The sequence below is a fragment of the Pseudorasbora parva genome, chromosome 12 (genome assembly GCF_024679245.1).
Source record: "Pseudorasbora parva isolate DD20220531a chromosome 12, ASM2467924v1, whole genome shotgun sequence".
NCBI lineage: Eukaryota > Metazoa > Chordata > Actinopteri > Cypriniformes > Gobionidae > Pseudorasbora > Pseudorasbora parva.
In genome coordinates this window covers 13,180,531-13,206,997 of record NC_090183.1, presented here as the reverse complement: position 1 = coordinate 13,206,997, position 26,467 = coordinate 13,180,531, and the positions used below count along the sequence as shown (strand labels likewise).

Sequence of the window (26,467 nt, the reverse complement as noted above, 5' to 3'; positions counted from 1 at the left end):
TGTTGATGAAATATTGTAAAATGGTCATATAAAAAGGCTACACGAAAGACCGTGTTGATGAAATCTGTGGTGGTGCTTCATAAAATGTATCAAAAGTGACAAAGAAATGAAACTCTAGGTGGCACAGGCTGATAGGTCTTTAACTCAATCTGTTTTTAATCACATCATTCTCTATAGAGAAGCTGATTGGGTCCTGCTCTTGGTCTTGATTGGGTCTTCTCTTTAGCAGTTGCACCGTGCTTTCTGAAACCTCCACCTTCCCCAGCTCCACCTTAATAGATCTGCTGTGGGTTATCTATGTGTTCTATTTTGTACAGCCGCATCATGTCTGTCTTGCTCACAGCAGCGAGTTGTGTATTGGCAGTAGCAAGTCCCATACTCGCTCTGCACCAGCAGCTAAGCAGATCTATTCCGCCAAGACCAGACATATGAACGGTCATATCCATTACCACGCTTAACACTGAGAGTTGTCATGACAGAACTAAAAATGTAACTAAAAAGAATTTCTGAGTAGTTTTAGAAACATTTCCCCACTGTATATAAACACACACACATGCACGTATTACCATCTTAAAGTAGAGTGCAGTTGTTTGCACATTTATGGATGCACACAAATTCACAAATTTTCTCTAATCAAAAGTCTTTATTTTTGGACTATGTCCAAAGACACCTCCGTTCTATTTCAGGGCATCATTATGGTTGCTTTGGCAAAATGATTAATTATTAATTATGAAGCAGTCGCACCTACACCGTTTGATGATGTGGGTCGTGAGGGCGCACCAGATGCAGTGGCCCACTCCAGATGAACCTGCTGTACATGCAAATGAATGATCTCCATGTCAGTGATGGCCCAGATGACTTTGACTTTCAACTCGAGGTTCATTGTCCTGAGAGCTGTTCTATAAATGTATGTTTGCCTTTCCTCCTCTCCATCCACACCTGTGTGGACTACAAAATGGGATCGAAATGGACTCAGGGGCACATTGATTTTCTTCACAGATCAAAGAACTGAGAATCATGGGAGACTGAGTACATCAGGCTTCAGAAAAACACCCACCGTTTGCCTCCGAAACAGATGACTATGAAGTGCATTAGAGTCTGACTCTTCCTGTGTTAAAGGCAATTATCATCTCTATGTGCTCACTTACTGTTTCCTGAAAGGACGAAAACAACCTTTGTGATGTCATTACAGCTGCCAGCACATCCACCTGTGGTTGTTCAAAGTGCAGTGTAGATTTAATGATTTCATCGTGTTATTTAATTCCATCTGGTGGATTGGAGTGTTTCTCACAAATGCGGGGCATTTTTCTCCTGATCTTTGTTCTTTCACTATAAATAGAGGGTGTGTGTACGGTTACTTACATTTGAGAGTCAGCTGGATTGCTGGTATTAGTTCACTTCCTTTGTAAACTCTTAGGGCAGAAAGAAACAGCCTCTACTCAAGTATGCAGATTCAAATATTCGGCATGTACTGCAAGCGTACAGTCCTATTATCCATACTTAATGTGCATTCTTGTATTACTTTGTCAGTAACATCCTCACACCAATCCACAACCTTAAACCAATGCCCAATCATGCAATTATTATTATTTTTTTTAGCTTCTAATCTACCTTTCTAATAAAACTATTTTATTTTTCAAATAAAAATATTGTTGGCTCTGATAGTAATTGCTTATGTCCCTCTATTGTATTGATGCCCTGTTTATACCTGGTATTAAGATGCAGTTTGGTCCATTGGATCACAAGGGAGACACATACCCTTGTCTCTTTAGTCAACTTTCGGCCACTTTTATCCTGATTTTTTTTTCGAAGGGAGAAACAAATGATTTTTTGTCTACCTCTGGAAATGGTCGAAAGTGGACAAGCCCAATGTTTTAGACCCGGTTTAAACGTTTTTACTGATGTATCTGTTGATCGGATTGATGAAAACGCTTTTCATACCAGGTGTAAACAGGACCTAGATGTAACCAACTTTAGTACTAACAAGGGCAATAGAGCTCCCTTTAAATTGTACATAGGCAGTGTTATTTTTTTTACCATTTTTTTACCAACCCGAAAGTAGTTTCCCCAGTAGTTTCAATTTTGATCATTTTAGGTCAAACCGTTCTTGTCTGTGCCTCACATAATGCAGGTCTATGGTCACCACCTCAAAGAGCATACACAGAGAAGTCCAAATTAAACAATCCCCCATCGTAAGTCCACACTGACGTTTGTGTGAGAAAACGAACAGTATTTATATCGTTTTTACCTCTTGTACACCACTACGTCCGACTGATCCGAGGGCGCGCGTGGGTGTTTCCTGTTGTGACATTCGCGTGTTCTGGCTTTAGTCTGCGCAAGCGCCAGTGGATATCTCGCGCGTGTACGTCTCTCATTGTTTACACAGAAATTTGGGAAGTGTTACCTTTCACTGTGAAGATCTAAACATATTTAAACGTACAGGACATCGCCATGGAAGAAGATTTCGATATATTAACAGACAACGTTGAATTTTTTTCACAACCATATTTATTTGAACCAGAATACACTGATCAAGAATGTGATACCACTTCCGGCGCTTTCCGCGCTTGCGCAGACTAAAGCCAGAACACGCGAATGTCACAACAGGAAACACGCACGTGCGCCCTCGGATCAGTCGGACGTAGTGGTGTACAAGAGATAAAAACTATATAAATACTGTTCGTTTTCTCACACAAAACGCGAGAAAACAGTCTTAGGCCATCAGTGTGGACTTACGATGGGGGATTGTTTAATTTGGACTTCTCTGTGTATGCTCTTTGAGGTGGTGACCATAGACCTGCATTATGTGAGGCACAGACAAGAACGGTTTGACCTAAAATGATCAAAATTGAAACTACTGGGGAAACAAATACTCCTATATCTCGGATGCCCATGAGGTAAGCTAAAACATATCAAAATTTAATTTCAAAGTGATCTATCCCTTTAACCTGATAACCCTTATACCCTTTTACCCTGGTTCCCTCAACAAAAACCCAATAGGATTTTCCATTGACTTTTGCATTATTGCAGAAAATAAGCTCCGTGTCCATCAAATGTTTAACCCTGGGTTATCATCTTTCTAACCCCTGGTAGAAAAATGTTTCACACTTGTATTTTTTTTATCTGGGGGGTTTATCTGGGTTCCGGATCAGGGTAAGCATGCCACTTTTGCAAATATGCAGTTAGAATGTTACGGTTAAATGCTTTAAAACCACCAGCCAATCACTACGTGTGGTATAAAAACAGGCTTTTGACGGGAATAATGTCAAATAGTAATGGAAAGTGTGTCACTTTGAGTGAAGAAGAGATTGTTTAATTCTTAAATTTATAATCAAAAAAGTCAATTTAACCCAGGTTTTGAAATGTACTGTGTAAAACATCAGCTTATGATATTGTAAGGCCTGGATAAATTATGAGCAGTGTGAAATGTAAAGAAAGATGATTCTGTTTTTACCCAGGGTTTTAAGTGTGAAAAGCCCTAATGAGATTGTGAGTGTAAGTTTACCTGTTCAGAATGATGACGTTTAATGTTCCTGACAAGCTCTGCAGTCCCATTTAACCACTTGTTGTGAAAAAAATACAGTATGTATAGCGTATGTATGTATATGTTGCATTATGAATTGTTCTAACATGCTTGTTTCCATTTAACATGTGTTGTTCATTAAGTGGTGTTTAAACTAGCTGTTAGCATGAACCTAATGAGGGTTACCACAATGTTATCTGATGATATTAGTAGGGCTGTACTAGAATAATCGAATATTCGTTCGGTGAGGTGGCATTCGATTTTCAGTTTTGAGATTCGAATATTCGTTTTTTTTTTAAACACGTGACTTCCGTCGCGGACTCATTCTCACTCATGCTTGAAATAATACTAATAAATAAAAATAAAAAAAACACCGCAACATGCTTTCAATAAAAGCATCGCGCATTTTAAAGATATAAATTAACAAAAAGTGAGAATAAGACAAAATAAATCCCTTATATAGAATAAAACTAATTGTAATAGATATTACATTTTGTGTCATTTTAAAAACAATTCATTTATTCTTATTCAACTGTTTATAAGCATGCTACCGTGTTCTTTATTTATTACAGTTCGTTGAAATCACTGTGTGTTAATAATTTAATTTCTGTTTTGGGATTCATTTGTTTTAAAGAAAGGTTCGTTATTAATTCCTTATTAAAGTTCTTGCTCTCAACAGACTTTGTGTTTTGTATCACTTGTGCACTGTGTGTTTTCGGAGCATAAACCTGCCCGTGTAATGCGTACCAGAAACTGTTCTATTTAAAAGATTATTAAATGTTTATTAATATTTAAAGAATGTGTGCCACCTGATCATATTGCACCAAATGCAACACTGCACTCCACTGGGTCTGCCGCAACACATTTACGATGCCGAAGAGTGAAACGTGAAGTCGTGAAAGATGATACAAATGCAAACCGACACTATTATTATATATTTAGCCCCACCCACTGAAGCTTCGAATATTCGATATTGATTGCCACCTAAGCTTCGAAGCTCAAAAAATGGCATTCGAAACAGCCCTAGATATTAGAGATTTTCATTGTATTGCTACCATATATAATAATGCTATTCAATAATATGGAGTGTCTATTCATACCAAGTGCAATGAGCATTCCTTGTTGGCAAGTGCTATTCGCACTCGCTCCGCCAAACAATGCCTGTTTGGGAAAAACAAGATTAAAAAAATAACAGCAGTTTTTCAAACCAAGGCTTAAAGATTTTGGTTTTGACGCAGTCGACCTGGGTTCGAACCCACCTTTTGCAGAGCTCACTCTTTTCTCTTTTCCTATCACATATAACATCGTAAATGGCATTTACTTTCAATAAAAATTAAGAAAATGTTCTAAAAATGGAAATAAAGGGCCTAACGTAATGTTTAATAATAATAAAAGCATTTATTGGGTATACACTGTTATGACAAGTTATGACAACATATGTTTTTACATTTTTTAACTCATCAAAATAAGTTAAGAAATGTTAAACTTGTTTTTATTAGTTATACAAGATGTAACTCATTTTTTGAGTAACTGACTCATATGTAACAAGTCAGTTTAACATAATATAAGTTGAAATGATTTAAACATCAAGTTGATTGTACTGCAAAAGTTAAAAATTTGCCTTTTTTTACAGTGCAGGGATAGATGTAGGGAGGGCTTTTATTGTCCCATTAAGGTGACATCCATTTAATAATTTTAATAAATCAAATTTATACTCTGTTATTATTGCATCCTGTTTATGTACAATACTGAGGTGCAAATTCCATGTATCTGTCAAAATAAAGTATAAATAGCATCTAATTGGGCTACTATTTACACATATTGCAAGTAACTACTTTTACATGGTGTAAATAGAATTTATCACTAATATCATCTTTCGCTAAGAAAATGTTATTGACTTAATAACATTTCCATCACTATAGCATCTATCACTATCACTATTTGCATTTGGTGCAAATATCCACTGCCTTAATAATAATAGTCCCAAAGTTAACCCTTAAAAACATAAATCATGTTATAACATAAAAAAATATTAAATTGTGCACGTTACAATAACTTATAAATGTAATATTTAGAACATTTAAAAATAAATATTGAAATTTCATGAAAAACATTTCAAGATGTGCATGCCTAAATACAGCAAGTTTTTTTTTAAACAATTTGTTTTATACAAAATAGTGTAGGTATAAAATTTGTAATATTGGCCATAACATGAAAATAATATTGGTTTAATGGTCAGTATTATCACTACATCTTTAACCCTAATAATCAGTTATTAATTGGACTGTAGTTAATCTGGCGTGTCTTCTGAGACCGTGTCAGTTGGTGTCTCCGCTGAATTTGCCTCACCGGCACGTCATCCTCAATAAACCCGTCTCCAGCACGATGACTCCGATCTTTCGAATATTCATACTCTTTTCTAATCAACGCGCTATCCTAAATAAACTCGTCGCTTGTGTCGTGTGATACCCAGAATTTTTTAATTTTCCGATCTAATATGATTTCTGACCTGTCAGGTTGGCAGAATAATATTTATACACTGTTTAATAATAGGCCAGAGGAGAACTGGCACCCTGACTGAGTCTGGTTTCTCCCAAGGTTTATTTTTCTCCATCATGCCCTGATTGAGTTTTGGTTCCTTGCCACTGTCGCCTTTGGCTTGGCTTGCTCAGTTGGGGACACTAAAATTATGATCCAAGTTATTCAACTAAATATACAAATAAAATTAATTAATTAGGTCTTATTTAATTCTATAAACTATAATACTGATCTGCCAACATTGTCGCTATATGATAAATTAAAATAAGCTGATAACATTACTACACATATTGCAAATAACTGCTTTTACATGGTGTAAATCGAATTCATCACTATCATCATCTATCCTCAGTTTTCTCCAGAGCGACTGTACTGTCAAATCAAATATTGTTGCTATATTGTCCTGTTTAACACTGTGAAGCTGCTTTGATGCAATCGTCATTGTAAAAGTGCTATATAAATAAAGTTGGATTGATTGATTGATTGATTGATTGATTGATTGATCTGAATAAAAAGGTCCCATGTCAGTTGGATTAAACTGGTCAAATCCGATTGAAAATATTAGCTTCTCAGTTTCTAATAGGACATTTCTGTTTTAAAAGGTTGACTAGCAGAGACCATGTGGCAAAAGCAATGTTTGAAGCATCCAATTGATATACTCAATAATAGTGTTTGCTCTCTGTAATTATTTTGTGTGTGTGTGTGTGTAAATTGTAATTTGATATTTAGGTATAATATGGCCCCCCCCCCAACCTTTTATTTATCTATATATTGTTGTATATATCTCTTGCTTATCTATATATTGTTGTATATATCTCTTCAATTGAATTCAAAAGTAGCTACAGCACATTTAAAATCCACTTTTTTAAAAGGAGACCAAGCGGTACTCCAATTTGTTCAGTCTAAGTGACCGTAGACACGTCTTAAAGCACACAGCCCATAGTGTAGACTAATACTGAGCTCTCGAATATTAGAGTTGCAGCCTTTCATTTTGATTGAGCTGGCAAATCTCTATGGCAACATTGTGTCTGTTCGCTCTGAGCCATGACCAGCGTTTTCCACTGATTTCTTCAGAGCATAATCTCCATGATTCACTTCTAATGAGCGCTAATGATTTACCCAGCACAGATCTTTCATCACAGGCCGATAATACCGCACCGCATCCCGCAGTTTACGCCATACCGCTGTTCGTTGCCTTCCTTATCCGTGCTTTCTCCCCTTTTACATGTGTTTCAGCCATTAGCTGCAAAAATAAACCTTGGATCGACAGGGCTGTAATTTAGATGTCACTTCGCAGGAAAAACTTTGACTCGTTTGACCAGAAGAAATCGCCGGACTCGGCCAGGTTGGATCATGCCAGTTGCTATGGTTGTCTAAAAAAGACGCTTGGCTAAAGCAAATGTAATAAAGTTTAATGGGCCCTTCTTTTAATGATAAGTGTGCATTGGCTCAAACAATTGCTAGCATGAAGGCGTGCATGCTTTATAAAATTAACAAATAAGATTAATGTCACAGATGATTTATTGAATGAATCACTTGTTTTTGCTACTTATCACGACATCACACATTCTGGCGTCTACACCATGTAGTTAATAAATTAAATGTAACATTTACAACAAATAGCTCTATGGATTCGTGGGTGAAGTTGCTGTCAGTGTTGTAGAAAAACGTTTCATTTTAACTTTTCAACAGAGGCACTGGGATAACATCAAAGTTAGAGCAACAAGATATAGCCTGTTATTACCCATGTGTGGGATCGTTTTGAAAACCCCATAATCAAAGTTTGATGACAGTTTTATTAATAAGTGCTATCGTCGGAGATAAAAAGGCTACTCATTGTCTAAACTGATATGAAAGGATCTTAAATTCACATGGCATATAAACATTTATTTTTGACAAATAACGATTATGACTAAGCACTGGCTGCTAGGAACTGCAAGAAAAGAGTGAACGTTCAGCACATGTTCAGTTAATTTTAGCATTATAGTTGAGTCCATAGTTGCTGATGTACATCCAGGAAGGGTATGTTAAATTTAAGGGGTAAATGTTTTTCTGATCCTTTCATGTCATCTTTTACCATTTGTTTAAATGCACTAAGTGTTAAATTACACTAAGTGTTTTGTCTCATTCATTATTATATTAACAAGACCGTGTCTTAAGTGAATTTAGGCATCCTCAGCACTAAAGAACTCTCTGTGCATCCCTCTCATCTTAAACCCTTAATCTTTTGATCTTTTTTTTTTTTGGTTTGATCCGTTGTAGCAAGGGTCATTAAAATGTGTAAATTAATTGTATTAAGTTGCCAGTGAAAACATGTAAAGCAGATCGATTAATCTGTCACTGTCTAGATATACAGGTGCTGGTCATATAATTAAAATATCATCAAAAAGTTGATTTATTTCACTAATTCCATTCAAAAGGTGAAACTTGTATATTATATTCATTCATTTCACACAGACTGATATGTTTCAAATGTTTATTTTTTTAATTTTGATGATTATAACTGACATCTAAGGAAAATTCAAAATTCGGTATCTCAGAAAAGTAGAATATTACTTAAAACCAATAAAAAAGAAAGGACTTTCAGAAATCTTGGCCAACTGAAAAGTATGAACATGAAAAGTATGAGCATGTACCGCACTCAATACTTAGTTGGGGCTCCTTTTGCCTGAATTACTGCAGCAATGCAGCTTGGCGGCTCAGGTGTTCTGAGAGCCCAGGTTGCTCTGATAGTGGCCTTTAGTTCTTCTGCATGGTTGGGTCTGGCATATCGCATCTTCCTCTTCACAATACCCAATAGATTTTCTATGGGGTTAAGGTCAGACGAGTTTGCTGGCCAATTAAGAACAGGGATACCATGGTCCTTAAACCAGGTACTGGTTGCGTTGGCACTGTGTGCAGGTGCCAAGTCCTGTTGGAAAATGACATCTGCATCTCCATAAAGTTGGTCAGCAGCCGGAAGCAGGAAGTCCTCTAAAACTTCTTGGTATACTGCATTGACCTTTGACCTCAGAAAACACAGTGGACCAACACCAGCAGATGACATGGCATTACCGACTGTGGAAAGTGGATTGTGTGCCTCTCCTCAGTTCCTCCAGACTCTGGGAACCTGATTTCCAAAGGAAATGCAAAATTTACTTTAATCAGAGAACATAACTTTGGACCACTCAGGAGTCCTTTGTGTCTTTAATACTGTCTGTATTTCAAGAGTGACTTGACACAAGGAATGCATCAGCTGAAACCCATGTCTTGCATATGTGTGTAGTGGTTCAAGAAGCACTAACTCCAGCTACAGTCCACTCTTTGTGAATCTCCCCCATTGTTAATGTTTTTTTACAGTCCTCTCCAGGGTTTGGTTACCCCTATTGCTTGTACACTTTTTTTTTTAGTCACATCTTTTCCTTCCCTTCGCCTCTCTAATAAATGTGCTTGGACACAGAGCTCTGTGAACAGCCAGCCTCTTTTGCAATGACCTTTTGTGTCTTTCCCTCCGTGAGCAAGGTGTCAATGGTCATCTTTTTGACTGTTGTCAAGTCAGCAGTCTTCCCCATCATTGTGTAGCATACAGAACTACCCTGCGTCCCAATTCGCATACTATCCATCCTAAATAGTATACGAAAATAGAATTAGTATGTCCCAAATCGTAGTATGTTGAAAAGAGTATTCCAAAGATTCCCGGATGGTTTACTATTTCCGGTCCGAATTCACAGTATGGATCGATGGGCACTCTAACGGCTGATATTGCCCACAACCCATTGCGAGTTGGACGAGGATTCGATTAGAACTACAAACGCGGATAAAAAGCGTTAAAAAACTACAAACATGACGGATGTGCGAGTTCGACGGTTAAGTAGAGAAGTTTAGATAAAGGGGTTTGAGTGACCCTATCAATATTTAACCTGACAAAAATATATTTATTCAGTGTTGTCCACATTATATTTCACCTGCAGCAGCATTGTGAACTTTTGTAATGACATGTTTGGCCATTAACTTTTAAATGCATCATTATATTCAAACTGCAAACACATGAGGAGAGTCTCTGCATTAAAGACCCACAAATGGCAGATCAACGAGCGGCTTCATTTCTCTCCGATACGGTAGGAGATTAATCTGAATGTGGAGGATTTGAACTGTGACGAATCTGACGATGATTGACAGGGCAGATAAACGGTGACGGGATGCACGTAACGAAGCGACAGAGTCCGTTAAAGATGGCGATGTAGTATGTCCCGAAGCTTGCATACTTTTCTGCTACACACTCAAAAGTATATACTTTTTCTTCATAAAAAGAGTACATACTTTTAGGACGTAGTATAAGTAGGCGAATTGGGACGCAGCACTAGACTGAGAGACCATTTAAAGGCCTTTGCAGGTGTTTGAGTTAATTAGCTGATTAGAGTGTGGCACCAGGTGTCTTCAATATTGAACCTTTTCACAATATTCAAATTTTTTGAGTTCCTGAATTTGGGACTTTCCTTAGTTGTCAGTTATAATCATCAAGTTAAAAGAAATAAACATTTGAAATATATCAGTCTGTGTGTAATGAATGAATATATTATACAAGTTTCACTTTTTGAATGGAATTAGTGAAATAAATAAACTTTTTGATAATATTCTAATTATATGAACAGCACCTGTATTAAAAATAATGTAGGCCACTTTTTACTGGACATTTGGCATCGGGTCCCTCAAATATTGCCCATTTTAAATTTTATAAATTACATATTCAAAATGTAAAATGGACTGCATTTATATATGTTTTTTATAAATGCATTTAAAATGTATGTCGTAGTTTAATGAAGTACTGACACTAAAACTCTGTAAACTTGGAATTTTTTCCTCACATGATAATTTTCTTTTTTTTAATCAGGAAAATTAAGGACAATCGGGCCTGACTCAGTATAAAACTGATTTTCAGCAGGTTCCTCCTCTGCAGAACATAAAAGCCACATTCGCAACAAAGCTCACACACTGGACAAATAAAGACAACAACTGACACACATAACCAAGATATTTTACTTTTAAGTGAACTATTCACAATATAATCTCTATCCACGATACATATTGTTGCATTTTAGTATTGCGATATATTGTGAAGCGATATATACCGTTACACCCCTAATTACAAGTAATGCAAGTTACGTAATCAGATTACTTTAAGTACCTAGTAAAGTAAAATGCGTTACATTTTTAAAAAAATAAGTAATGCAAGTTACTTTGTTTTCCCATGTATTGACTATTAAAAAAAAAAAACAAGCCAGCCAGCCCAGGTGAGAAAAGTTTTGCAAAAATAATGTGTAATATTACTTTCCATAAAAAGTAACCAAGTACCACAGTTACTTTTTTAGGGAGTAACGTAATTACACATTACAAGTAACTTTCCCCAACACTGGTTGTAAAGCTTCATAGTTGAAAGTGTGAAATATTGTGGACCTCCTATTTGTTTGTTTGTTTGTTTATTTAGATGTATTTATTAATTGTTGTGGTTTCATTTATTTGGTTGTGTCAATTGAATTATCATTTACTTTAATTAATGGTTTTTATTATTATTAATTGTTACTTTGTTTTATTTGTTTTGTTTTATTTATATATTTTTTTTATATTTATATTTAATATTTATTCATATATATTTTTTTTATTTATTTAAAATTCACTTGAAGAAATAAAGCCTGATACATAAACGTACTCGGTTACTTTCGTAACCTCGGTTCCCTGAGAGAGAGGAACGAGTATTACGTATGGAAAAAACTCCTTTTCTCGAGAATATGAAGCAAAACTTTAATAAAGGTATCCATGTAAAGCGCAGTGCCGCTGAACGGCCATAGCTCAGCGCGAGGAGCGCTCTGATTGGCCGGGCCACGGCAACTGCATGAACCTATGGTGAGGCGGCTGAGAGGAACGAGCCAATGGGGGGCGTTCCAGGAGCCCGCCGAAAAAAGGTGCTTATATTTGCATACAGGAGGCTATATAAAGCCCTAATTTCGCCATAGGTGTCAGGTTTTTAGATCGACTGAAGCGATACCTGAGAAGCATAAACACGGCACGGAACGTAATACTCGTTCCTCTCTCTCAGGGAACCGAGGTTACGAAAGTAACCGAGTACGTTCCCTTTCGAGAGAGGTTCCTCGTATTACGTATGGGAACACAATGTAAAGCGCCGTGTGTGCTGACTGACCCAGTATGCCCAAAGCACATGTAAATAACCCCCGAGACACCGAAGAGGCGGCTATAAGGGGGATGAAGAACCGGAAGAGTCGGTTCGTTTGAACGGCTGATCGGACATAGTCGGATCTTATGATAAATGAAAAGTGCTTAAGGACTGATGTGTACAGGCCAAAACTAAAGGCAATCTGTTTACCAGGGTCAAGATAGAGCCTAGATGGAGAGAAGCCCTGCTTGTAGAGCTGGAACCTCCAATTTATAGAATCTGATAAAAGTGGACGGAGAGGCCCAGCCTGCCGCCGCACAGATATCTTCCAAAGAAATGCCACACGACCAAGCCCAAGATGAGGCCATGCCTCTAGTGGAGTGGGCTTTAACGCCTATAGGGCAAGTCAGGTTTTTAGACTCATATGCCAGCGAGATAGCGTCCACTATCCAGTGTGAGAGTCTTTGCTTCGTGACAGCACAACCTTTAGTGCGGCCGCCGAAGCAGACAAACAGCTGGTCCGACTGCCTGAAGGGGGAGGAGCGCTCCAGATACAGTCTCAAAGCTCTGACCGGGCAGAGTAGATTCGCGTCCTGTTCACCCTGAGATGCGGGTAAAGGAAGCAGAGTAATAACCTGTGCTCTAAAAGGGGTAGAAAGCACTTTGGGTATAAAACCATGTCTCGGTTTAAGAACAACTTTGGAGTTGTTGGGCCCGAACTCGAGACAGGACGGACTCACTGAGAGTGCGTGTAAGTCACTCACACGTTTAACCGAGGCCAGAGCCAGCAGAAACGCAGTTTTGAGTGATAAAAGCTTTATGGTCGCAGTCTGGAGAGGCTCGAAGGGGGGACCCTTCATAGCGTCTAGAACCACCGCGAGGTCCCAAATAGGGACCGAAGGGGGGCGAGGGGGGTTCAATCTCCTGGCCCCTTTAAGAAAACGTACAATGAGCTCACTTTTCCCTAGTGAATGTCCCGCGACCTGAGCGTGGTTAGCTGCTATGGCGGCGACATAAACTTTGAGCGTGGAGGGGGAACGACCCGCGTCCAGTAGCTCTTGGAGAAAAGCGAGCACTTCTGTTGTTTCGCATGAGCGTGCGTCGATATTTCGGATGGCACACCAGTTAGAAAACACTGACCACTTCAGAGTATAGAGCCGCCTCGTCGAGGGGGCTCTAGCTTCCGCTATAGTGTTCATAACTCTGTCAGAGAGGTTTCCCGATACCAGTTGATGGGCCATACGTGGAGGGCCCATAGTTCGGGACTGGGATGCCAGATCCCCCCCTTCGCCTGCGTGAGGAGGTCTTTCCTCAGCGGAATGGGCCATGGGGCTGTGTCTGACAGCTGGATCAGATCGGAGAACCACGTTCGGTTCCTCCAGAGCGGGGCTATTAAAAGCACCGCGGATGCTGTCTCCCTGATTTTCTTGATGGTTTGTGGTATCATCGCGATCGGGGGGAAAGCATACAGCGGGAGACTGGGCCAGACATGGGCCAGGGCATCCCTGCGTTTGGAGAAAAATATTGGGCAGTGAGTGTTGTCTTCTGAGGCGAAGAGATCCACTTTCGCTCTGCCGAAGGTGTTCCAAATTAAGAGAACCGTTTGCGGGTGAAGAGACCATTCCCCTGGGGGAATGGTTCTCCTGGATAACATATCCGGACCCACATTCAGAATACCTGGCACGTGAGCCGCCCTCAGGGAGCTCAGGTTGTGCTCTGCCCATAAAAGGAGATGCTTCGCCATGCGGTGAAGGGAATATGATCTCAGGCCACCCTGGCGGTTTATGTACGCTACCACCGACATGTTGTCTGAACGAACCAAGACGTGGTGGTTCTTTATATGTGGAAGGAAAGCTCTCAGCGATAAGGCGACCGCTTTCATCTCTAGACAGTTTATGTGCAGCCGCTTTTCTGTTTCTGCCCACAGGCCAGAGATCGGCTTGCCCTCGTGCAGGGCTCCCCACCCCCGAGTGGAGGCATCTGTCGAGACCACTTTCAACTTCGTAACTGTGCCCATAAGCACGCCCCTCCGATACCACTCTGTCCTCGTCCAAGGAGCCAAAGTTTTGACAACGCTGTGGCTCACTCTGACGGGAAAACGGCCCCATTTCCATGCATAAGGAGGGACACGGGCGCGTAGCCAACGCTGGAGGGGGCGCATGTGTAGCAGTCCCAGCCTGAGCACTGACGATGCCGAGGCCATAAGGCCGAGCATTCTCTGAAAGTGTTTCAGGGGAACGCGAGTTCCGGCTTTGAATGAAGTCGCCATGTTCTGGACGGATAGCGCGCGCTGTGTCGTTAGCTGCGCGTTCATGAGTCTCGAGTCTAGAACAATGCCCAGAAAAGATATCTTTTGAGTGGATGACATCGAGCTCTTGGCGATATTGATCCTGAGACCCAAACAGTCTAAATGGTTGAGGAGCCAGGATCTGTGTGTTAGTAGTTCTGCTCTACTAACTGGGCTATCACTAGCCAGTCGTCGAGGTAGTTGAGCACCCGCAACCCTTTCAGCCTGAGCGGGGCTAATGCCGCGTCCATACATTTCGTAAACGTGCGGGGCGCCAGGGATAAGCCGAATGGCAGGACCGTGTACTGATAAGCCTGCCCATCGAAGGCGAATCTCAAGAATGGCCTGTGGTGGGGGGCTACCTGCACATGAAAGTACGCATCTTTCAGATCTATCGTGAAAAACCAGTCCCCAGGGCGAATGTGCGCGAGGATCTGTTTCACCGTTAGCATTTTGAACGAGCGAGTCATTAGAGCTTTGTTCAAATGCCTTAGATCTAGGATGGGCCTGAGCTTTCCGTCCTTCTTCGGAACGAGAAAGTATCGGCTGTAGAAGCCCGACTCGCTTTTGGAAGGGGGGACGGGCTCCACCGCTCCCTTCTCTACCAGTTTCAAAATCTCGAGGTCTCGACCACGGCGCGAAAGCGCGGGGGCCTGCGAACGAACTGTAGCGAGTAGCCCCTTTTTACTATGTTCATAACCCAATTTGATACCCCGGGCATGGCTTGCCAGGCCTGAGCCCGACACGATAGCGGCTGGAGCCGGCGCGGATAAGGGTCGCCTACTAGAGGGAACTCGGTAGCGCTGCCATTTTGTGCTTGAGACATAGAGGGGGTAGTGCTTATGTGTGGCGGCGTGCACTGTGGAGTGGGCGCCGGGACATTTATAGCATGGGTGGGAGGGGTGAATGAGTGTAGGAGTGCAGACTGATGTGTGGGCACATTTACTACAGAGAAAAAGCTCTTTTTGAGATTTATTTGGGTCGCCGTGATAACGGCGTTTGTGTGCAGGCGAGTGCGTTTGACAACGGGCTCGTTGGCTGCTAAACTGAGGTCGGCAGTCACCTGGGTGCAGGGAACTGGGAGACCGGGAGGGAGAGATGGGGGTCCGGCCGAGGCGAGACCTGACCATCTCCTTTTTATCCCTGCGGCTAGGACGGCTTCGGAGGCTCGGGGTTCAACACAAGCCTGGGTCGAGGTCCCCGGCGTTCAGGCCGACTGCTGCGGTTCGCGGAGCGGGAACGTTGGCGCGGTCCAGAAGAGGAGCGAGGCCGGGAAGGTGGCTCTGCCGGCTTAGCGGGTTGAGAAGGCGGGGGTCTACCTCGAGAGCGTCCCTGGCCTGAAGACGAGCTGGAGCGCTTAGGCAGGAAATGCCTCATAGCCTGCGAAGCCTTTTGCGCTTCAGTGAAACGTTCCGCGAAACCCACGACTGACGGGCCGAAGAGACCGGTAGTGGAGATGGGGGCGTCCAAAAAGGAGGCTTTATCCGCGTCCTTCATCTCGGTCAAATTCAGCCAAAGGTGCCTCTCTAAGACCGTCAGGTTAGCCATATTTTTCCCGATGGCTTGTGCAGTGGCTTTAGTGGCGCGAAGGGCCAAGTCCGTCGCGCTGCGGAGGTCCTTCAAAACATCGGAGTCGGGGACAGACTCATCCAAGGAGCGGAGAAGTCTGGCCTGGAACACCTGAAGGACAGCCATGGTGTGAAGGGCCGCGGAAGCCTGGCCAGCGGAGGCATATGCCCGGCCAGCGAGAGCAGAAGTGGTGCGGCAGGGCTTGGACGGGTGCTGAGCCCTGGACTGCCATCCTCTGGAGGAGGAGGGCGGGCAGAGGTGCGCGGCGACAGCCTCCTCGAGGGGAGGAAGAGACTCATAGCCTTTTTCCTTAGCGCCGTCGACAACGGAGAGCGCTGGGGAAAAAGCGGATCTGGCGCGAGCAGAGTAGGGCGACTTCCACGACTTCGTAAGCTCGTCGTGTACCTCAGGGAAGAAAGGCGCGGGCTTCTGAGGAGAAGAGAGGCGGCGGCTTTCCAGGAACCACTCGTCCAATCTGCTGCGTGTTGGCTCATCGGGCTGGGACCACTCGAGCCCGAGGTCTTCCACGGCCCTGGAGAGCACGCGGATGAGTTCCGCGTCGACGTTAGATTTGGCGCTCGTGGCGGTCTGCGTCGAAGCGGGGGGCTCCGAGACAGAAGCTGACCACTCGCTACCAGAAGCGGCTGTGGAGAGGCTGTCCTCATCATCCTCTGGCGACGGACCACCGAAGGAAACCGAACAGGCCGCTGCATGAGAGGGACGCTGTTCCTCCTGGGTGAAGGTGACCGGCGATGGCGAGGCACGCGGGGAGTCATCCGGCGTGCAGTCGCCAGACCGTTCCGGCAGCCTCTGGTCGCGGCGTTTCTTGCGGCGCGGCCCAGCGGCAGGAGGAGGGACCTGGTCGAAGGTGGCGAGGCGAGCCCGAAGGGTCTGCAGCGCCATCTCATCGCACTCGGGGCAGCCGCCCTGAGAGAGTGCGAGCTGCGCGTGGTCCCGTCCACGCAGGAAATGCGAGGCATTTGAAACAACGCCCCGCGCTCTTTTAGGAGAAGAGAGTTTAAAAGGATACGATCGCCGGATGGCGTAGCTGGAACGGCAGAGAAGGCGAAGAGGGAGTCCGTCGTCCTCAGCTGCAGGTTCCGCTGGTGCCTTTTCGACGGCGGTTGCTTCTTCCGGAGGTCAGCGAAGGTATCGCTGAAGGAGATAAAATCTGACACCTATGGCGAAATTAGGGCTTTATATAGCCTCCTGTATGCAAATATAAGCACCTTTTTTCGGCGGGCTCCTGGAACGCCCCCCATTGGCTCGTTCCTCTCAGCCGCCTCACCATAGGTTCATGCAGTTGCCGTGGCCCGGCCAATCAGAGCGCTCCTCGCGCTGAGCTATGGCCGTTCAGCGGCACTGCGCTTTACATGGATACCTTTATTAAAGTTTTGCTTCATATTCTCGAGAAAAGGAGTTTTTCCCATACGTAATACGAGGAACCTCTCTCGAAAGGGAACTAAGGTTAATAGTCTGCTTGGCTGTAGTTTACTATGGCTGAAGCCCTAAATTGACCCCTTATCTTCCAGGATGAGAGCTGTCTGTGGAACTCCAGCCTCCACCCCGTCTGACTGAATGACACACTCTCTCTTCTTTGTGGCTCCTGCTCACTCATGCTATTTTCTTTATATCTTACTCTTGTCTTGCTCCATGTCCGACGTCCTCATCTCCACCTCCCCCTCTTTTTTCACACTCCTCCATACGTAGATGCATTCTCCCTCTCTCATCTCTCACCATCTATCTTTTTCAGGCAGTTTCTCTGTCTGTCACTGACTTGCAAACATACATGCACATGATACTGATGAAAAGCATGAGTTTGGGTATACTATGAAGGTATTTCCTTTTATTTCATAAGCTATATGCAGAAGAACAAGGTCATTGGATGAAAAGAGATGGAGGGGAGATGGAAGTGTGGACAGGGGGAGGGGGAATGGTGCTCCCTAGCTTTTTAGCATGCAAATAGATTTCAGCGTCTAGAAGATGAAAACGACCAGAGCCGAACAAGACAGTGAGGTTATGGCAGTTTCAGTCTCAGAGAAAGGTCTGATATGGAGACGGGAAAATTTAAAGAGGAAGTGGAGAGAGATATAAAGAGTTCTTGTGTCTAAATTATTTCAATATCTGATTTATTTTATTTTATTATTATTACCTGCAAACTGTATACCTGGCTGGAATGATTTGATTGGAAATTTACAGTAAAAAAAGAGAGATTTTATTTAAATTTGTATTAGTATTACAATTCTTGTAAATAAAGTAAAGAAAACATGCTAAAATAAAAAATAAAAGTGTATTTAGGCTTAACATCATTCAAATGGGCCGTATGAAAGATGGATACATTTATTTTAAAATAATCTTGAAAAACGTTTACTGTTCAAGTTAAGAATAAGTCTTCATAATGCACTTTTAAAAATAGAAGTTTCAAAAAGAGGTTTTGACAGATTTATCATTTTGGGTTCCCCAAACAACCTGTCAGTGAATAGTTCTAATAAATATCATCTTTTTTTTCTTTCTTGAAGAACAATTGAATTATTTAGTAATAGTGTTTATTATTAAGAGCGTCTTTGTTTCTAGAGAAAAGATTTGTAATCAATGGATCTAAATAATTTATATTATTTATATTTCTCTCCTTTTTAAATGTTTCTCTCAGTTTATTTCGCCGCCTTTGTGTGCTTGTGAAGTGCTTGTGTCAAATGCACACAAGGTTAACATATATAAACACAGTTGGTTATGTCTAAAGTGAAAGTAAAATCGTGCGCCTGTATATTATGAGATGTGAACAGCTCTTAAATTGACAGCAGTGCAGCCAATGAACACTTGTCCTTAAAGGGACAGTTCACCTCTAAAATTATGTTATTAAAACAACAAAAGACAGAGAAAATCACTCACTGCTCTTGAATAATAATAAAAAACTTTAATATATTAGCTTTTAATCAATGTATATTTTATATTGAAGATTGTAGTTTTAATTTTAGGCTACATTTATTCATTCAATTTCATACTTAAATGCTACTGTAGATCTTTGAGCTGCCACTGTAAATATTTATATATATTTATTTTATATTATACAGTACACTAGGAATGTGGTTAAAAACTGAGGTATGCACTGAACCGTGGACTAACTGTATTGTTGCATCCCTACTATAAATGTTTTTTCAAAATGTAAAAATAAAGACAAGTTTCTGTGATGGGTAGATTTAGGGTTAAGGGATAGAGTATACAGTTTGTACAGTAATGATAATAATCATTAAGTCTGTTGAAAGTCTCCATAAAACCTGGAAAACCCACTTGCCTCATTTTAATGCAAAAATGCACAGCAATTCACTTAGACATATTCTTTAAAGGGGGGGTGAAATGCTGTTTCATGCATACTGATCTTTTTACACTGTTAAAGACTTGGAATCCCATACTAAACATAGACAAAGTTTCAAAAGTTAAGGTGGACGTTTGATGGGAGTATTTCTTTGTCAAAAATACTACTTCCGGTTAGTCATAAGTTTCGGCAAGTTTTTTGAGATCATGCGTCCCCTTTGACGTTAATGGGGGCGGAATTTCCTTGTATGGGCCTTACGGACAATTCTACCGGAAGCGCGTGAGAGAGGGAGAGGGAGAGATCGAAAGTAACAGGCTACGCCCATCAAAGCGCTGGCTCGTAGGATGCTGGACAGGTGATGTGCACATAACAATGTCACCAAAAAAGTGCGTTTTTGGTTGCCAGACCAAGACAGTCCTGCACAGATTCCCCAAAAACCCAGCGTTAAGGCAACAGTGGATGTAATTTGCTTTTCCGGATCAGCAACTGAGTTGCGCGAATGTTTATATCTGTTCGCTGCATTTCGGTGCCGACTGTTTCATAAACAAGGCCCAGCTCGACGCCGGATTTTCCGATCGCCTAATGCTGAAGGATGGAGCAGTCCCAACGATAAAGGTCCCAACGTTAGTACCGCAGGCTGTGAGTAAGACTGCTTCAAATGTCTGTGTTTTTGCCTATGCTCATCAAGTAGCCCAAACATGATCACGTATAGTTGATTGATCAATGGAGCATGCGATGTGTAGTGCATGTACATTTGTTTAGCTGGCCACTATATGTGTAACTTTATGTTTGTGTATTGTAAAAGCACTCCAAACAACAATACACAAAGAGGGGGGAAATATGTTGAACTAAATAAGCACGCTTCTTCATTCAAATGCGCTACTATTCCGTGTCATTCTATGTAAACACTTAGCCTGCCGTGCAAAACCAGTCCGCTTACTGTCTACACAAACCACGCGTAAACACACAAACACACGTGCACAACTGCACTTCCCACATGTACACCTTCAAAGACAAAAATACGACGATATAATTCAAGTATAAATATGTAAATAACACAAGTCGCTAAGCATATTATATAGTTAGTGTATAACTTGTACCACATAGAGACGTCCTGCTCTAGTCGTTTTTGCTGCTGCTCCTGTTCAACTGCAGCCTCTGGGTCTGATTCCGGATCATAGATGTATGGCTGTATCTGATTAAAAGCCATATTTTTATTTTGAATAAAGTTTTTTTCCCGCTGTTAGGGATGACACAGCTTTACGACGCACTCGACTCAACACAATAGCAGCAGCGAGCACACGTCATTATTTAGCTCCGCTCACACGATACGCCCCCACCCGCTCGGCTTTTTTCGGAAAGACTCGGAACAGCGCTTCTTTCTTATATAATTATAAAAAAAATAACGACTTTTCGGAGATATGCAGGATGCAATGCTACTCTATAGGTACTCAAGATTGACATGACACTGACTGAAACTGAGTGTTTCACCCCCCCCTTTAAGGGAAAGCCCTCTTCAATTTTTTTAATTAAGTTATATTTTATGGCATAATATATTAATATCCCTTTGTGCTAGAGTACCAGAGGCAAACATAGTTTAAAATTGAAAGAAATAAAAAATCTCAAAAATTACCCTATAAACATTAGGTACAGCACATCCATACAATATGAATATATACATTTTTTTTGTAAGAATCTAGCTCTAGAATCTTGATGCTTTTGACAGTTTGAACATTAAAAATCAAATTGCAATCACATTCAAAGTTTTTTTTTAAATATATAATCATATCATATATCATATCATATATTAATCATATATCATATCAATCATATATCATATATCATGTCATATAAACATCATATATCATATCAATCATATATCATGTCATATAAACATCATATATCATATCAATCATATATCATATATCATGTCATATAAACATCATATATCATATCAATCATATTTCATGTCATATAAACATATATCAATCATATCATATAGGCCCATATGACATATTAATAATGTTATAATTAGAGCTGTCTAGCAATTACTATGTTTAATCTAATTAATTACACAATGTGGTAATAAATTAATTTAATAAATTCATTTTAGAAATTACCCCCAAAAGATGAACTCAAATAGAGATTACAAAAAGTAGCTTTAGAAAAAAAAAATTCAATTTGATTCAACAATGAGGGTATAATTAAAATACAGAATTTTCATTTTTGGAATAACTATACCTTTAATGAGTGTATTTTTTTAATTTGTATTAATATGGAAAACATTTTTTCAATGCAATGATACTCTAAATAAGAAACAAAAAAAAGTATTAGTTCATTGAGTTATTTATTCATTTCATTCATTCAAAAGTAAATTGCTCTCTTTATGAATGGGCCAGTGACTCATTGGTTCTTCCGTTTGATTTGCTTTAAACACTGATTTATTGATAAATAAAAGCAACATCAGACAATATTGTGTCTATAATATTACACAATATTAACTTCTTATATATTGAACTGTTGTATAAAATCAATATCACATTTGCACTTATGCTATTCGGGACAAAAACAGCACTGGTGTGATATTGCACTCGTTACTCATGTGATATTACTTAATATCATGATATAAATATGATACAAAACCTCAGGGGCATTTTTGCCCTGATATCTTGAATTTGAGGTGCATTTTAACAGCACTCCATAGGCATCATGTTCATCACCAATCAACTGTATGAAATGTAAGATAAACCATGTATAGGTTGGATGCGTTAAATGCGTTTAATTTTAACAAGTCGTTATTTTCTTCCACGGCTAATTAAATAAATGAACGTGTTAAATCGTCAGCCTTAATTATAACATAATGCAGTCTGATTAAAGCCACAAACCTTCAAGTATGAGGGAAGACCTTTGACTATCTTTGTGTACTTTGCAACAGTTGACTAGTTGGTGGCAGTTTTCCATTTATGAACAACATTTGATGCTATAAATGATGTTGCTTATATTTCTATGATATCGAATTCATAACACAATTTTATTCCAGTACTTTTCTTTACATCACACGTTTGGAATTTAGATTTACACCGCTCACTCAAACAATCAGGAGAGAATCTGGCAACGGAAATGATTTTCACACACACAGACACATACAAGTGTTACTAGACTTCTAGACTTCTGGCCTGCCAAAATGAGCAGGCACCACTACACTACTGCTTGAGTGCTCTGCAAAAACAAGCCATGTCTAACTTTGTGTGTATGCGTGTGTGGAGAAAAGGGTTCGGTGTACATAACGCAAAAGGAGAGTGAAATGTGTGAACTCATTGGGAGGTCTGTGTCCTTTTGGCAAACACAGATCAACTGGAGACCAGCTGAGAGAGGAGCTGGCTGCAGACTTGTGGACCAGTGTAAACGTGCTTTGAAACAATCCACACTCATTTCACTGTCCTGATATCTATTGTGAAGAAAAGCAGAAAAATTGGTTTAATATGGGAACATTTATCTGGATTAACGTGCTTTTTATAAGCCTTCGAATTTAGACCCGGAGGACGAGCGCACATATGCTGCATTTCATTGCACGGTAATAAATATTTTATGAACGATGTATTAAATATGGATTCTGCCTTAGGTTTGCCTGTGAATTCTGCTGTCAATTGAAAGCAAACTACACTAGCTGACCAGCAGCATCAATCGATCGTGAAGTGATTTGTGTAAAGCCAGATTGATGGCAGGAGATGTTAACAAGGGAGGGGGTAGAGAGTGTTGCTGACAGAGTGCAGTATGCTAATGAACAGTGTGGCCTGTTGCCCTGTCTTCCCCTCAGGGATGCTACACAATACTTCCCTGCTCATTTACATATCGTAATTGCATAAATATGTCAGGCCACTTATTTAGCTTTTTTGTTTAATTGTGCGTTTGCGTCTTGCTGTGTACTTGGTATGAAAGCATCCATAAAATCAGCATTAGACTTTTGTGGCATTTCATCCATTTGTGTTTGCCTTGACGCTGACAAATGAAATCACAAAATGTTCTGGGATTTACTTTGTTTTTTGGGGGGGGTTTTCTCAGCGGTGGTCAGTAACATAAATTAACTTTTTCATTAGGGGACAGTATTTCTCACTTAAAATTGATTTCCTGGTACATTTCCACCTAATTAGACCCTTACCTCTGAGCATTGACTGTACAATAGTCAACTTATCACAAACAATTTGTGCTAAAGACATGAATTATGCCTGGCATGTAGAGAAGAGTGGTGCTATTACTTTTGGAAGCAGTATGATTTTTCTCCTAGTGGACAATAAAATGGTTGAAATAAACAGCAGGGAGTGAACCAAGATAATGAAAGAGACTGACAAGTGTGTTCTTTGCTCTTGTAATGAACCACCTAGCTAAAGATGTAGATGTTAGCGACATCTAGAGGCGAGGTTGCAAATTGCATCTCACTCCTCCCTTTCAAAGCACACAGAGAAGCTACGGTGGCCAACACGGGACAAAGATGTCATCGTCTGAGATGGCAGAGAGTAGCTAGCCATTTGTAGAGTAGTTTATCCGTTTAAAGCTACTGTAGAAACATGACAGCTTGAAATGGTGACTTCACTATAATGGGACCCGTGGTGTATGTAGATAGAAATGGTTCATTCTAAGGTAATAAAAACATAAAGGTTCATTATAAGGTCTTGACTTAAGGTCATAAGGTCTTTATACACCACTGAAAACATAGGTATGTATATTATATTGCATTTCTGTCAATAGATCCTCATAAATACTACACACTGCACCTTTAAAAAGTGGGTTATTTGCTCTAATTAACCACCTAGTTAATGCATAAAAATGTGCCACTCATAACAGTTTATAACCGCCCAGAATATCCTAGCAACTTGTTTTGCATACCACCCCAATACATTTTTTTAAAGCTACACTGTGTAACTTTTTTAGTGTATTCTTAGCTTAAAACGCTTAGTTCTTTCGAAAATGTATGTCCTTATTAATGTATATTTACTTCTTTCAAGTAATATAGTATTCTCGTAAGTTTATAATATGCCATTGAAAATGCATACGGATGAGGGGTTCGAATGCCGGTCGCCATGTTGCCCCTCCATCTAGAAAGTACATTAGCCAAAGAGGGACATACCCGTAAATTCAAGCTATGCTTGAAAGCTTCGCGTTTTAACACTCGATGGCACCGTGTCGAATGTGAAGAGGGGGATTGCCATGTTAATCTTGGACTAAATCAGCCACCATAGGAGATTTTGTTTGAAATCAGAATTGAGAGAAACAAAAACTAATATTCACTAGATGGTCATATACCTTTTCACCACTAGATGGGGGAAAATATCACAGTGTAGTTTTAAGTCATCGATAAATCTATAATAGATTTTCATAACGTATTTCCTTTTATTTTTCCTATAAAATGCATTAAAGTTTTTTTTTAATTTAATAATTTTCCATTGATTATTATTCTATTTTTAAACACAAACTAAATTTAATAACTGAAAACAAAGTATTTCTGAGTGAAGCTGAATATTCTGCTGGAAATAGTGTCGTGCAGAACCTGATTTTGTGATTTGATTGGATGATCAAAAATTAAACCTGTCAGACTATAATATTATTGGTTAATATTTTCCCCATCCTGAAGGGTTACATCACCAAAAAGAATCTGCGTTGTCTTTTCATTAGAATAATATTCTCTTATGAATCATGCGCAGCAAAACCAAAGAAATTAACAAAAAAAGTCATTCTGATTTCACGTTGTCTTTTTCCAAATCTGACAGGTTTTAAACAACTCAGTGAGCATCACTTAAACTGTTAGTATCTAACATTAAATTAGCATAGAATTATGTTTTTATATTGTATCTGTGCAGGATGGCGTTGTGCACACAAGGGAGAGAATGAATGAACGTGTGTGTGTGTGTGTGTGTGTCTAGCCAGTAGTATTCGGAGAATGAGAGCTTGCCTAGTGATTTGCAGCGAGCACGATCTCTGCTCATTCACATTCACACCCTGTCCTCTCTGTCTCACACACGCACGCAGCCTCTGAATGGATAGAAACTTGGTTGTCATAATAACCGCATCTCAAACCTAGGCTTTCTGAAGCTGTGCGGAGCACTGTAAAGACAGTGCGTTGTACTACAGAGCGAGAGATACAGGGCAACAGAGAGGAGGGGGAGAGAGGGAGGGATTGAGACTAAAAGAGAGAGAGAGAGATGTGAGAGAGAGGGAGGGACGGAGATTGCGAGAGAGCAGAGGAGACTGTGAAAGGCAGTGAGAGGAGAGGAAAGGAGAGCACAGGAAGTGCCACACCGGTCCTTTGGATCTTGGTGAGTTGGGGCAGATTCACTGTACGTCCTGGAGGAATAGCGTTGAATATGTAATTAGACTGAATGTAGTGTTTGAATATGGTCAAGTAGATGTTTTTTTGTCAATGTGAATGAGTCAATTTGTCTTTTGTGTGTTTGGGTACCTGTAGACATGTTGCTTTGGGTGTGGGCTTTTTTTGTACATCCTTTCCTAACCTTTTAATGGGTGTGTGTGTGCGCAGAGCTGCTCTCGCCGGCTGAGTCTGGCTCCTCCCCGGCTGTCCAGGAGCTCATGACACGGTTGGGCTTCCTGCTGGGAGACGCCATCCCCACCTCATCACAAACAAACATGGAGGAGAAACAGGTAAACATGAACCCTACAGGTTTAAACACCCAAACTCTGAGAGATGTGCAATCTGATACACAAACATCCTTGCTTCTGTATCACGCCACTAAAGGTTGTAAGATTAGGACGATAAAATCCTTAGAAAGAGGAAACAACCTCTGAATTTCTTTTTTTTTTCAGTCAGCTTACATCGATTCAGCCTTAGATACCAGAGGTCATTTATCAGAGAGATCGATTACACTGCTGGGGCTGTTTTGCTCTCAGAATTACACTTTCACTCTAGACACACTATTGGAAGAGCCTTGTTTTAGACTTCAACTTCGTACCCTGGTGGTTAACCACAATCTAGATTTGTTTTTTGTTTTGGATTAGATTAGATTCATGTATTTGTAAGGTGACAATGCAATTACAGGAAAACACCAATGAACATATATGAGTAAAAAAAACAGAAGA

The 26,467-nt window shown here is 40.6% G+C and overlaps 1 protein-coding gene across 4 annotated transcripts in view; it reads left to right on the top strand.

Moving 5' to 3' along the window:
• tanc1a (tetratricopeptide repeat, ankyrin repeat and coiled-coil containing 1a) overlaps positions 1-26,467 on the top strand; it is a 115,849-nt gene that overhangs the window by 46,390 nt on the left and 42,992 nt on the right. For all 4 annotated transcript variants that reach the window (XM_067459213.1, XM_067459211.1, XM_067459210.1 and 1 more), the window contains exon 5: positions 25,911-26,032. In XM_067459213.1, the coding sequence (XP_067315314.1) occupies positions 25,911-26,032 (122 nt within the window). The remainder of the gene's footprint in view (positions 1-25,910; positions 26,033-26,467) is intronic.